Source organism: Staurois parvus, unplaced genomic scaffold, assembly GCF_062004578.1.
Source record: "Staurois parvus isolate SC_StPar_1 unplaced genomic scaffold, SC_StPar_1.0 ptg000082l, whole genome shotgun sequence".
NCBI lineage: Eukaryota > Metazoa > Chordata > Amphibia > Anura > Ranidae > Staurois > Staurois parvus.
The window spans coordinates 4,233,334-4,246,470 of record NW_028317878.1 but is presented as its reverse complement, the minus strand read 5'-3'; the positions used below and the strand labels follow the sequence as shown (position 1 = coordinate 4,246,470).

Here is a 13,137-nt window from a genome sequence, read left to right as displayed (position 1 = left end):
GGCACACTTGATTTTTCATTGAGTATCATAGAATAATTAGATGAGGGTATACACTAATCTCACTCCCACTCCAAGGGAGCGCAGTAGTCTCACCATGCTGCACTCCTTTATTTAGTGGTTAGCTACATAAAAGATAAGATTTACTAAAGCTGGAGCACTCAGAATCTGGTTCAGCTGTGTATGGTAGCCAATCAGCTTCTAACTTCAGCTTGTTCAATTAAACTTTGACAATAAAATCTGGAAGCTGATTGGTTTGTGTGCAGAGCTGCATGAGATTTGGCAGGCTCCAGTTTTAGTATGTCTCCCTCCACAGGCCACAACTTCACTACAGAGAATTACTTTGATTTTCTTTGAAATTGAACTCCAGACAAACAATTACCAAACTATTAACAAACGTCTATGAAAAATGTTTACCTGCCCCCCCAAACAAATCGTAATTCTGTTTAGCCATTCTTATGATGCTGACTCCATTTCCAGACAGACTAATTTCTGGACCTCCCTGCAGGTTACACTGTTGTTAAGCAACATAGCCCACTTAAGGACTCATTTCAGCCATTAACTAGATAAAAAAGGGGCAGCAACACTGATGAGGTTGCCTCTGTGCTCTCTACTCCTATGAGCATGGTCCCTGTGTAATACTGGCAGAACTGAGCTAAGCAATAGATTTCTCTTTGTTACACAATGCTGATTTAAGGAGACTAATAACAAGACAGATTCAGATGCATACTGCATACTAATTTTATAAATATATATACAATTAATGATTTTGATGGCTTCATATTTAGTTTACATGATGTGTTTATATCAGGTTCCTATGAAGTGAACCTTTTAATAACTTTATAAGTCCGCATCAATATATTCCTCAAAAATGGAAACTGAAGTGCCACATCATTGCTTATAGGTCCAGATACAACTTTATTCCATAAAAGGTCAGAGGGACAATCCAAAAAGTTCCCAATACATTTTAGGGGTCCCGGAACCCCCCTCCCCTTCATCAGGGCTAAAAAAAAAAGCAAAAGGACATTTTCATATCAATCCTATTGGGTATTTGGTTTTAAATAACACCAGGGGAGAGGATATTGTATTGATATCGGATTTATATGGAAATGTCCCTATGTTTTCTAGCCCTGATGAAGGATGCACTCTTAGACCCTGGAGACTCCTTGGCTACTTTTTGCATTGTCCCCCTTACTTTTATTGGAATAACATTGCACCTGGATCTCTTAGTTGTGGTGTGGCTCTATAATTTCCAATTTTGCTACTTTACACTACAAGCCAAGGAGACTATGGAGATCCTCTGGGGTGTAGAATCTGCCTGCCCAGGAACCAGATTGTGTACATCAACATTAATACTTTAAGATAGCAATACCAGTGAGATAACCCTGCAGGGCCAGTGCTATTTTCTTTACGTTCCTCAACTAATCAATACATTCCTGACATGTCTCAGTGTATAGCAACATAATAACTATTTATTTTTACCAGATCTGCAACTTTCATTAGTAAAGTAGCCCTTAAAGAGCACTTAACATATACAGTTGCAAGAAAAAGTATGTGAACCCCTTGGGATTACGTGGAGTTTTGCATGAATTGGGCATAAAATGTGCTCTGAATGTCATCTAAGTCACAACAATAGAAGAACACAGTCTGCTGAACATAATACTACACAAACATTAGATGTTGCCATGGTTTAATTGCACATAACATGTAAACATTCACAGTGCAGAGAGGAAAAAGTATGTGAGGCCCTAGCTTAATGACTTCTCCCAGAGCTGATTGGAGCCAGGAGTGAGCCAACCTTGACTCCAATCAGTGTGATGATATTGGATGTGTTGCTGACAGCTGTCCTGCCCTTAAAAACACACACCTGTTTTGGGTTTACTGGTTTCAAGAAGCACTGTCTGATGTGAACCATGCCTCGCAGAAAAGAGCTCTCAGAAGACCTACGATCAAGAATTGTTGACTTGCATGAAGCTGGAAAGGGTTACAAAATTATCTCCAAAAGCCTTGATGTTCATGTGTCCACGGTAAGACAGACTGTCTACAAATGGAGAAAGTTTAGCACTGTTGCTACTCTCCCTAGGCATGGTCGTCCTGTAAAAATGACTGCAAGAGCACAGCGCAGAATGCTGCATGAGGTAAAGAAGAATCCCAGAGTGTCAGCTAAAGACCTACAGAAATCTCTGGCACATGCTAACATTTTTGTTGACACATCTACAATAAGGAAAACATTAAACAAGAATGGAGTACATGGGAGGACACCACGGAGGAAGCCATTGCTGTCCAAAAAGAATATTGCAGCACGTTTGACGTTTGCAAAAGAGCACCTGGATGTTCCACAGCACTACTGGCAAAATATACTGTGGACAGATGAAACCAAGATTGAGTTGTTTGGGAAGAACACACAACACTATGTGTGGAGAAAAAAAGGCACAGCTGTCAAGGTCCTACCTTTTCCCAGAGGTTATGTTACTCCATGTGCTAGCATCCATCTTGGATTTCTGCTGAGCATGATGGGAATCTTTTATGCCTTCAGGTCTCTGAGGTCCATCCCCCAGAGGGGTGTGGCTGAGTACATATAAGCCTGGGATCTGCACATGCTCTTTGCACTTGTGTCTTGTGTCTTTGTCTTGCTACAGCTCTGTGTATACGCTCGTGACTCTTCTGGTATTCTGACTCGGCTTGTGACTAAGACCATTCTCTGCGTTTCCCTTTGATCTGACCTTCCGTTGCTGAACCCGGCCCGTGACCTGTGATTCTCTGTCTACTGTTCTGTACTGTTTTGTCCCGTTGTTATTGACCCGGCTTGTCTGACTACGCTATTGTCATTCTCACCAACTACACGCCATTGGCGGCGGCCATTACCGCAGCTGGGGTGTCTCGGGGGCCGCGACCTGGTCCCTGGTTGCGTCAAGTCCATCCCCACCATCAGGGGCCCTGGTGAAGGGCAGCCTGGGACTTAGACTCCGCGCCCTGAGGGACTTCAGTCTGTTGGTGGTGGTTGTCGTCAGCCAGTGCGTTACCCTGCCACTAGGCCTACCTGTCCGTTCCACAGCCCTGCCCTGACAACAGCACACCAACATCAAAACCTCATCCCCACTGTAAAACATGGCAGAGGGAGCATCATGGTTTGGGGCTGCTTTGCTGCCTCAGGGCCTGGACGGATTGTTGTCATTGATGGGAAAATGAATTCCAGAGTTTATCAAGACATTTTGCAGGAAAACGTACGACCATCTGTCCGCCAACTGAAGCTCCACAGAGGATGGGTGATGCAACAGGACAATGACCCAAAGCATACAAGTAATTCAACAAAACAATGGCTGCAACAGCACAGAATACGCCTTCTGGAGTGGCCCAGTCAGAGTCCTGACCTCAACCCGATTGAAATGCTGTGGCATGACCTTAAGAGAGCGATTCACACCAGACATCCCAAGAATATTGCTACACTGAAACAGTTTTGTGAAGAGGAGTGGTCCAAAATTACTCCAGATCGTTGTGCAGGTCTGATCTGCAACTACAGGAAACGTTTGGTTGAGGTTATTGCTGCCAAAGGAAGGGCAACCAGTCCAAAGGTTCACATACTTTTTCCTCCCTGCACTGTGAATGTTTATATGTTATGTGCAATTAAACCATGGCAACATCTAATGTTTGTGTACTATTATGTTCAGCAGACTGTGTTCTTCTATTGTTGTGACTTAGATGACGATCAGAGCACATTTTATGCCCAATTCATGCAAAACTCCACGTAATCCCAAGGGGTTCACATACTTTTTCTTGCAACTGTATGCTCCCTTTGGTCTGTTAAATAAACAATTGAAAGCATTTTGTTATGTTTGTTTGATAAGTGACAAATATACCTGTTAATCCTCCCAGAAATTCAGTGAGTTCCAAACATCCTGTGCTCTCTGCCTGTACTGCACTGTTATCAGTTAACGTGGTTTCCAGTTCTCTCTGTTAACTATAGAACATGCCCATCATTTATAGAAATATGGAGAGGGGGTGTTCTGTAGTCCTAACACACTTCCTATCTTAGCGCGACAACTTTACTCATGCTGTAATCGGCTAATTTAATCTTGGGTGCTAAACAATAGCGAGGAGTAGTGCCATTCTACATATTCAAGTAAGGATGTCCTGTACATCAAGATATCATTCCAGTACCTGCTTTTATTTCATCACAATTATTACAGATCACATATCACTGATATGTGACATTGTAGGTTCAGGCAATGTACCCTTCATCCGACAACTGTTACAGTTGCCTTGTGAAGCAGCCCTGAAACATTGCTTAGGTTATTGTGACTAAATTAAAGCAGATATCGGAACAAATTATTGTTGCATGGATGACATCCTTACTTGGATATCATAGCCAGGATCTCAAACCAGAAAGTGAAAACTAACCCTGGACTAAGATGGCATCAGCCTTCTGAGGAAGGCATTGTTGGGGGGAGTAATCTAATATCTGTAAGAGGTAATAAATATATGAGTTACACGTCTCATGCATGCACTTAAAGTACAAGTTCACCTTTTTCACAAAATCCACCCAGTCCTCCTCCCTTGTCTCCCTAAACTGATATTAAAGGCAGTTTTTTTTTAAATTAAAAATAACAAACATGTTATACTTACCTGCTCTGTACAGTGGTTTTGCACAGAGTAGCCCCAATCCTCCTCTTCCTGGGTCCCCTGGTGGTGCTCCTAGCCCCTCCCTCCTGCCTAGTGCCCCCATAGCAAGCAGCTTGCTATGGAGGGCACAATATATATATATACAATTAATGATTTTGATGGCTACATATTTAGTTTACATGATGTGTTTATATCAGGCACCTGAGTAGGCTCGCCCCTGAGCCACTGCTCTCTGTGTTCATTCACACATGAAACGTGGCTTGGCCTCACCCCCACTGTCTCCTCATTGGCTCTCTGGCTGTGATTTACAGTAGCAAGTACTGGTGCTGTATCAGCCAATGAGGAGGGTGAGACCCAGGTGAGCTGAGGCTCTTGTGCACATAGCTGGTTTGAGATGAGGTTCAGGTAAGTTATATAGGGGGGGCTGGGACAGGGGGGGCTGCTGCACAACCTTGAGTCTTTGCAACCACTTTAATACACACAGCCCCCTACCTATATTTAGTTCTGTGCTGGCCATGCCAGTGCACTAAAATCACATAGATTTAAATGGAGTGTTGCTCGTGCATTATAGGTAGAGCCAATTCAAGCCTAAGGAACATTGGTGCACATGTACGGGCAGCCTGTCACTGGACAGCAAAGGAGGCCACAGCAATTACAGGAGGTAAGCATAGACTTTAGGAAGGGGGGCAGACACAGCTGTGTGTAATGAAGAAGAGGGCTAGATTACATTTTTGAAGGTGAATTTGAACAATGACAAAACATATCTGATGTTAGGTCCAATTTCATGAAAGTTTGTATAGAAGAATGGCTTTTTGAATATCTTATGCTGTCTGCACAAACAGTATGGAACATCATTTCTACTTTCCTCATAATAGTCAGTGCTAACAGGGTCTGTTGGGTAACTCTTCATAGTGTTCCCCCAGGGCTGGCAACAAGATTCTATCAGCTAATCCTGAAGATCACAAAGCAACCAGACTCTTTTGTCCCTCCCACTAGCAGCCACTACCCAGTCCTATTTAAAGGATGGGAGGAGTGGAAAGAAACCCAGCTGTCTCTCCCCATTACACCATATGTATGACAAGGCAGTCCAAGTTATAAATAAACATCTACTAAATGCAGATGCTGAGCCACGTTATAGTCTCATTAGCTTGAAAAGTATAAATCGCTCTGTGCCTTCAACTTAAATATAAAAGATTTTTGTTTGATGAAAGTGTACCTTCAATGCAAGTAACCATGTGGTGTTATATATTCAGAACTTATTTATTATTTTAAACTCATTTATTTCACTTACCTTGTAGATACCGGATTGAATTAACCCATTCTTTTGCCTCTATGGGGGTTGCTGCTGCAAACTGTAATAGAAATGCAATGTAAGCCACAACTGATTCACCAGTTGAAAAAAAAAATCTAGCATTCATGTCACTCCTGTATGGAAACATTAACAATTCTTCACATGTCTACTGATACTTTTCGTGCAAGGATGCTTCTTATAATGTACGGTTAATTTTGACAAATTTACGTAATTGGAGCAGAGGATGATGGATTTGAAACTGTGATCAGCAGCTGGCAGCTGTGCAGAAAAAAGCTGCTTCTCTTCATCAATGTCAAAGCCAGAACTGATGAACGAAATTTGCCCTTGACAATTAGAAGACACCCGTGAATATCTTTAGACTGCTGGGTATAGTTTTCTTAAAAATGTACTTGTCAGATTCCAACACATTACCTGACAACTTAATTAAATGATTTTCAAATGCAATTTTAGATCTTTAAAATGTATTAAAGTTACATTCTGTATTGATGCCGGCATGATAGGTCTTTGAAATGCTCTGCTGATAGGCGTGCTTGGCCTTCATTCACTGATACCCCTGGCGCCCATGTTGTGATGTAGCATTAAAGTTGTACTCAAGGTGTTTGCATTGATAAATCTGTACTATTCTATCTGGGAATTCTACTTTTTTTTTAACAAGTCAAGTACTTGGCAGAGCTAGAACAATATGCCAACAGCACATGCAACTGATATGTCAGAACTGATTTTACCTTTTAAAAGGAATCTATGTTCTCAAATGATTCTAATGATTTGAACTGATAATAGCTTGACGCTCAGTAGTTTAAAAGCTCTGGCAGTTGCTTCAAATTATTGAAAAAATCCCCTATTGCTATTAATCATTCAGATATACAGTTCAGTGCTTGTCCAACATTAATATTATAAACTTTGCTAAAAAGAAGAACAAGTAAGTAAATAAGTATATAACTATCACCTTTTTAGACATATTTAAAGTGTTACTAAACCCACAACAGTAAAATCAGTCTGTATATGCAGTAATGCTTGCTTGTTATTCTCACTGTGCAACCTAAGGGGTTAATCCTCTGCATTGTATAAAAAGGCAGGTTGATCCTGACTTCTCTGCTCCTCCTCTTGTTCAAATGTTCACGTCTTATCTCCTGATAAGACAGAATGAACCGTAGACATTCTGCACATGCTCGGTTTAGTGTGTATTGTTAGCGACATTTTTTTTTCTTAGGAGAGTGTATGTGATCAGCACTATCCAGACAGAGGTCAGGGGTTTTGCATCCTCCTAGAGCAGAAAGAAAACTCCTCCTATAAGCTTTAATAAGTGCTCTGCTGGACACTGATAGAAGTCACAAGACTGCTCTAATGGCTGATGAGAAAATGTATTTAGCAGTTTATATTTACTAAAATAATTGCATTTACATATTATGTGTACTGTGGGAGACCAGATATAGTGAATGCAGGGTCCTGGGTTTAGTAACACTTTAATGTTTAACTAATGTCAAAACGTCTTCATTTTGGATAGTGAAGAATTAAAATCGCTGTCAATTTTTATTGCCATCTACTATATGTCCCATTGGGGAGATTTCCCTTCACTTCCTGTCCTATAAACTCAATAGGAAGTGAAAGAATATATTTCCCCATTTAAAAATTTCCCCTTTATTCCATTTTGGTGGCAAATCAAAATTTTGGATTTGTCCTCACTTCCATCCTCAGTGACATTGATGATTGGAAAAATTAGAGGGAGTAAATGCCCCTACCAGGGTCACAGACAACAATAAAAAAAACTGCTAATGGTTCTATCCCCTCATCACTGTATCCAAATGTAAAAAAATTAGTTTGAAACCTGACAGGGGTTCTAACCCTTCCCTACTCTGACAAAGCATTTTTCTGCTGCCCATGTCAGGTAGAAAATTGCATACAAACACTGAGCTCTTCTATTCAGCTATTCAGCAATCACAGCATCAAAATCCAGCAGCATCCATTGGCTTAAAAAGTTAGTAAAGAGCTGCACAAACTGGTGGTGCTATATAAATCATGTATAATAATAATACAGGATTGGCTGTGGTTCAACAGCAGAAACGTTTGCTGTCATGTGACTGCTAACAGTAGTAATAAGTCCTTCATCAGATCACTCTGAGACTGGATTACTGTAGTTAACCAAAAGGAATAAGAACAGTGAGATGCCGCTAAGTAGCAATCAGATCTGTTTGAGTGAGCATTTGGATTCACTGGCATATCAATCTTACTGGCTAAACATTGAGGTTTGATATATAAACAGCTATTATATGGTGTTTTAGCCATGTGACTCCAGGCTTTAGAAAGTGGCAGATGCAAACCTGAAATGTTGCAATAAAAATGGAGCTGTTCCAACTGTAACAATTGGCACTGCTTGGTTTTGAAACAATGAGAAAACAAAGAACTGCTCCAGGCGTGTGCTGAATCTGTAAAACCCCTCCACAGACACGCAGGTGCTGACCCGATCCGTGATCGCAGATGCAATGAAAAGACAAAATGGTTGGCCGCACAGATAGAGATGTAGTAGATGAAATCCTTTACACACAATGTGATAAAAACATGATAGCTCCAAGACTGGACAGAGGAACAGTAAACGTGTTTCATACAATGCATGCTTAGTCATTAGTAATGACTAAGCACGTGTTCATGTGAAATGAGTCTACTGTTCCTCTGTCCAGTCTTGGAGCTATCATGTTTTTATCACATTGTGTGTAAAGGATTTCATCTACTACATCACTGTCTGTGCGGCCAACCATTTTGTCTTTCCATTGGTTTTGACACACCTGCAGGTGTCTGCGGCTTCCCTGGTTTGGTGGTTGCGGCCAGCTGTTGGATGGATACCCTGTTAAGTGTTCCTATGGGATCCCTGTGGTTGCTGAGCTCTCCTTTTCCCCTGCCTACTGGACTGGGTCGCTCTGCACACATACCATGTGCTAGCAATAATCACTGTGTTGTCCCAGAGGGGACGCCCCCCAGCCGGCAGAACACTGGCTCGATGGGAGGGATTCCCCTGTCAGTGTCTGACAACCTGTGATTGCAGTAAAGAAATTTGCTCCGTCTATGGCTTGCCTAACACAAGTACTGTGAAGTGAACAAACTCTTAATATTTCATTCCTATGTATACATCATTAACTACCTTGGAGAGGGTACAGCCATGATGCTCACTACCAATACGTATATAAATTTCCACTGTAACTTAGCAAGCAATAAATATAAGAGTCACAAAAAATATGCAGAAATGACATACATTCAGTACTGTATATACTTATTGACCATATAAGGTTTTTATATAGTTTCTCTTTTAAGTCAGTTGGTGAACTTAATCAGAATGATCTTTTTCTTAATATATTCTCATATGCACGAGTGCACTGTACAGATGTGGCTGCCACTTAGTGGGCCGTTTCAGCCCAAATGTTCCTCTTTCTCCAGAGTTGGTCTGTGAAATAGTTTTATCAACTTAATTTATATGGAGGCATAAAAGTCCAACCTGATAGACACGTTTATCAGGAGCGAAGATTTCAAAACAGCAATCTTTCTTTGCATCCTTGCGGAGAGTATTATTCATTCTGGTGCTGTATCCTTCTAGAGAAAATTCACCTTTCTGCTGTTTGTCTGCCAAAGATAAAAGCGGAGAAGCACCAAGTTAATTCTCTGATGGCTGTATGTGAAATGGCATTTCTGCCTGCAGGTTTAAGGAAATCTCTATAGAATTACAGTCAACACGTTGATGGTAGTCAGATGCAGATTTTGAGGCTGGGGAATCATGGATGCCTCAGTTAGACTAGAGAAGCCCAGCTGTTGCAATGTACAGTGCCTATGTAAATAGGCACATTGTCACATTTATTATCTGGCACATTATTTAAAAATCTGCACACCATAATGTCAAAAAGAGAATAAATAAAATAATCTTGAAGATACTTGGGGCATTTTTAAAAAAGAAAAATATGCTTCAAACTTTGGTGTAACATCTGTGCAGAAGGGGAAAATTGGTGTCAGAAAAAATAATCGTTTTATCAGATTGATATATATTTCAAATGCATTTAGTGAAAACTTTATACAGTACCAGAACATAAGCTATGGGTTTGAAACCAACCATTCCTTTAAAAGTATTGTTAGATTTTTAAATATTTTTTTCAATCAATACAAAATTACCCAAACTACCAAAATATAAAATACATGTTGTGATTTAAATCAAGCTATATGAAGAAATAAAATAGAGCGTAAAGTTACTGTCATCTGCAGACTGGGCTCTACCTGGCCAGTTCTACTGCAGTCACCTTCTAACCTCTTCTGCCTGGTGACAAAGAATAATTAATAGTTTGTAATAGTTTACATCATCATCATTACAACTATGACCCTTGTCCAAGAGTCATAATTGCACTGACACTGATGTAAGACTTCACGTAAAACTATAGAGGGAGACAAATCTCTGAACAACCTTAATAAATAAAAATTGCTTTTGTTGTAGCTTTTCTTTATGAAAGTGGACAACTCCTTTGAATGGTAGTTATTTGATGGAAATGTGTATTCCAGACAGAGCAGTAGTTCTGGTCAAACCTAAAGCATGATGATTGGTGAAACTCCATGAAATACAAATACTTGCTTTATTACCTGACTTACTGCTCAAGGAACCAGTTCATCTACAAAAATATTCAATAAGACAAGGAGATACAATGTAACTGTGATTGCCTTCTCAATAGGAGACACATTTAACTGCATGCTCAAAAATACAAAGTGGAAAGTTCTTTCAAATTCCATCAACAGTCCAACACAACAATGTAATGTGCACAACCTGTGGCCTGAAGCTGTATGGTTCTTATGTTGGCAGATCAATATAACACAGTTGGGTCAGAAAAAAGCTTAGAAAGAGAACAGTTGGAGTTGAGATCATGATGAGAATGGCCAATTCTTATGTTGTACATCACAACTAAAAAATACGGCCCTGTGCTGTCCATAAACAGTAGCTCTTGAAATCTGTCTAAATGTTTGACTTGTAGTCTTTGTCTTTTTGATGTGTATTAAATCTTCTCCAAAAGATGGCATATTGTTCAGTCCATAAAAATTCAGACAGGTCATTTCTATGACCATGATTAGAAACATGTCTATGGCAGTCCCTTCTATGAGGCATAACTGTGAATCTGGCCATTTGCATTATTACACATTGGTGTGGAAAGAGTGTGGACGAGAACCACCCGGAACTGGACTTTTCAAACATAGTATTCAGTTTAAGATTGAAAACACAGATTTAATGGACAACCATGTATATGAAAATTTTCTAGAAAGAACGAACACCTGGATATGTACTGTGGAAATGTAAAGAAGGAATTTGAAATTTCACTGTCATCTTCCCATGGTCAAACAGGGACACTTTTTCATTGTCTTGACAGAAATCTAATAAGCTTTGACCATTCTAAATATGGGTCCATTATTCTCTTACTAGTATTAGGAAATTAGATTTTTTTCTTAATATGTACAACAAAATCTTTTTGAACAACATACCTTTGTCACTTCCATAATAGTAAAAGATGGATTTGCTTATGGCACACCAACGTTTTTGCCAGTCAGATGCAAAAATATTGTGATCTGAAATGGAAAGAAATAATGCAGATATAAAGCATGTTCTTTTATACTTACTAACGCCACCTTTCAGACCATATTTCATTTTATACCCATGTAGCAGCCTCCTAGATAGGTGCTGGGATTAGTTAAATTTAGTGCTGGCTCAGTGTGTTCAGTAGAGCTGTATTTTTGTTTGTTAGGTAAATTTAGCTTGCTCACTTTAACCAGTGTGGCAGTAATTGTTGTGTTAGGTAAATCTAGTTGTGTTCACTGTAATCAGTGCAGCTGCATGTAGTTAGGTCTGTTTAGTGTTTCAGCTGCTGCTGGTTTGTCTGCCTCATCTGCTTTCTAGAGCAGTAGAATCCTCTGGAGTATAGGTGTGGATTAATGCGAATAGCATTAATCCACACCAATCCCAATCCCAATCCCAATCCAATCCCAATCCAATACCAATCCCAGGGAGGGTGGCCCTGAAGGCTGCTGGGAGTCTGTATAAATTCTCTGGGACATAGATCTTCTGGGTTTTTTTCTACAGAAGGAAAGTCCAATTTGGAGAGCTTGCTGCCCTCTGGGCAGTGCTACCATGTGCTTACTGTCCATGAGGCCTCAGGTAGGTGACCTGAGGGCCTGGATGATGATGCTACATAGAGCTGACTGAAGGGCTGTCATCTGAAGATCTAGTCCGGTATCACAAGAGAAAGGTGTCACACGGATGTTGGAAGGAGGCAACCAACTTGCCATGGATATTTGTGAGTACAGACTGCTGTGAGAGATCTTAGAGACTTTTGGGCTGTTGCCACCCCTCTTGTGCTAGAGAGTGAGCTGTGTATTTACCCAAAGGAAATATTGATTGGTGCTTTAAAGAGCTCAGTCTATCTAGTTCTAAATGAAGGGACTCTGCTATGGTTGCTCTAAAGAAAGAAGTCTGCTTTTAACTGTTTCTATGACATAGCCAAGTCCACAGTTTGCAATTGCATGGACTTTTGTTTCATTTTTTCAGAAAGGAATTTACTGTCCTCAACCTGTACATAGTTTTCTTTTTGGAGTATTCCACTCAAGTCCCTCAACCCTATTTCAGTTACTCCAAAAATCAAAACAACAAAAAGAACTCCCCTACCCTTGGTTTGTAGGGACCTACAAAATTGCTACGGGGATTCCAGTAGAGCTATATTTAGGGTGTAACATTAAACATGGAGTCCACAGTCCCCACCCGCAAAATACCTCCCCCCTCACTTAACCTAGAGGTTTTTTCTCCTTTTTGGCACAACTGTGTGTAGCTCAACCCGCACAACCATGTCATTCATTCACAGAGTTGTGAATAAAAATACGACAAGCCCCCATCCTCACCGCAGCAGACACACTGTAGTACTCAATAGAGTACAAATGCAGTGACGTCAGTGCAGTCTGAAGTGGAAACAAGTGTCAGTGGTGGGTGACTGTGGCCCTGTTGCATGGGAGGACAGGGGCAGTTTATTTCCCTCACCTCATGGTGGGATACTGATATTGGAATCTGCTGTGGCACAGGGTCCACCTAGGGACCTGATCTGGGTAGTGAGCAAGGCCACTAGGCAAACTAGGCAGCCGCCTAGGGCGCACTGCCACCTAGGGCGCCTGGGTGCAGCTCAGGATGGCACTCTCTCTGTGCAGGATGC

The 13,137-nt window shown here is 40.7% G+C and overlaps 1 protein-coding gene across 3 annotated transcripts in view; it reads right to left on the bottom strand.

The window, feature by feature from the left end:
- SKAP2 (src kinase associated phosphoprotein 2) overlaps positions 1-13,137 on the bottom strand; it is a 344,778-nt gene that overhangs the window by 104,339 nt on the left and 227,302 nt on the right. For all 3 annotated transcript variants that reach the window (XM_089669915.1, XM_089669914.1, XM_089669913.1), the window contains exons 6-8: positions 11,426-11,509; positions 9,414-9,538; positions 5,909-5,969 (exon numbers count right to left, since the gene is read on the bottom strand). In XM_089669915.1, coding sequence (XP_089526041.1) covers positions 5,909-5,969; positions 9,414-9,538; positions 11,426-11,509 — 270 coding nt within the window. The remainder of the gene's footprint in view (positions 1-5,908; positions 5,970-9,413; positions 9,539-11,425; positions 11,510-13,137) is intronic.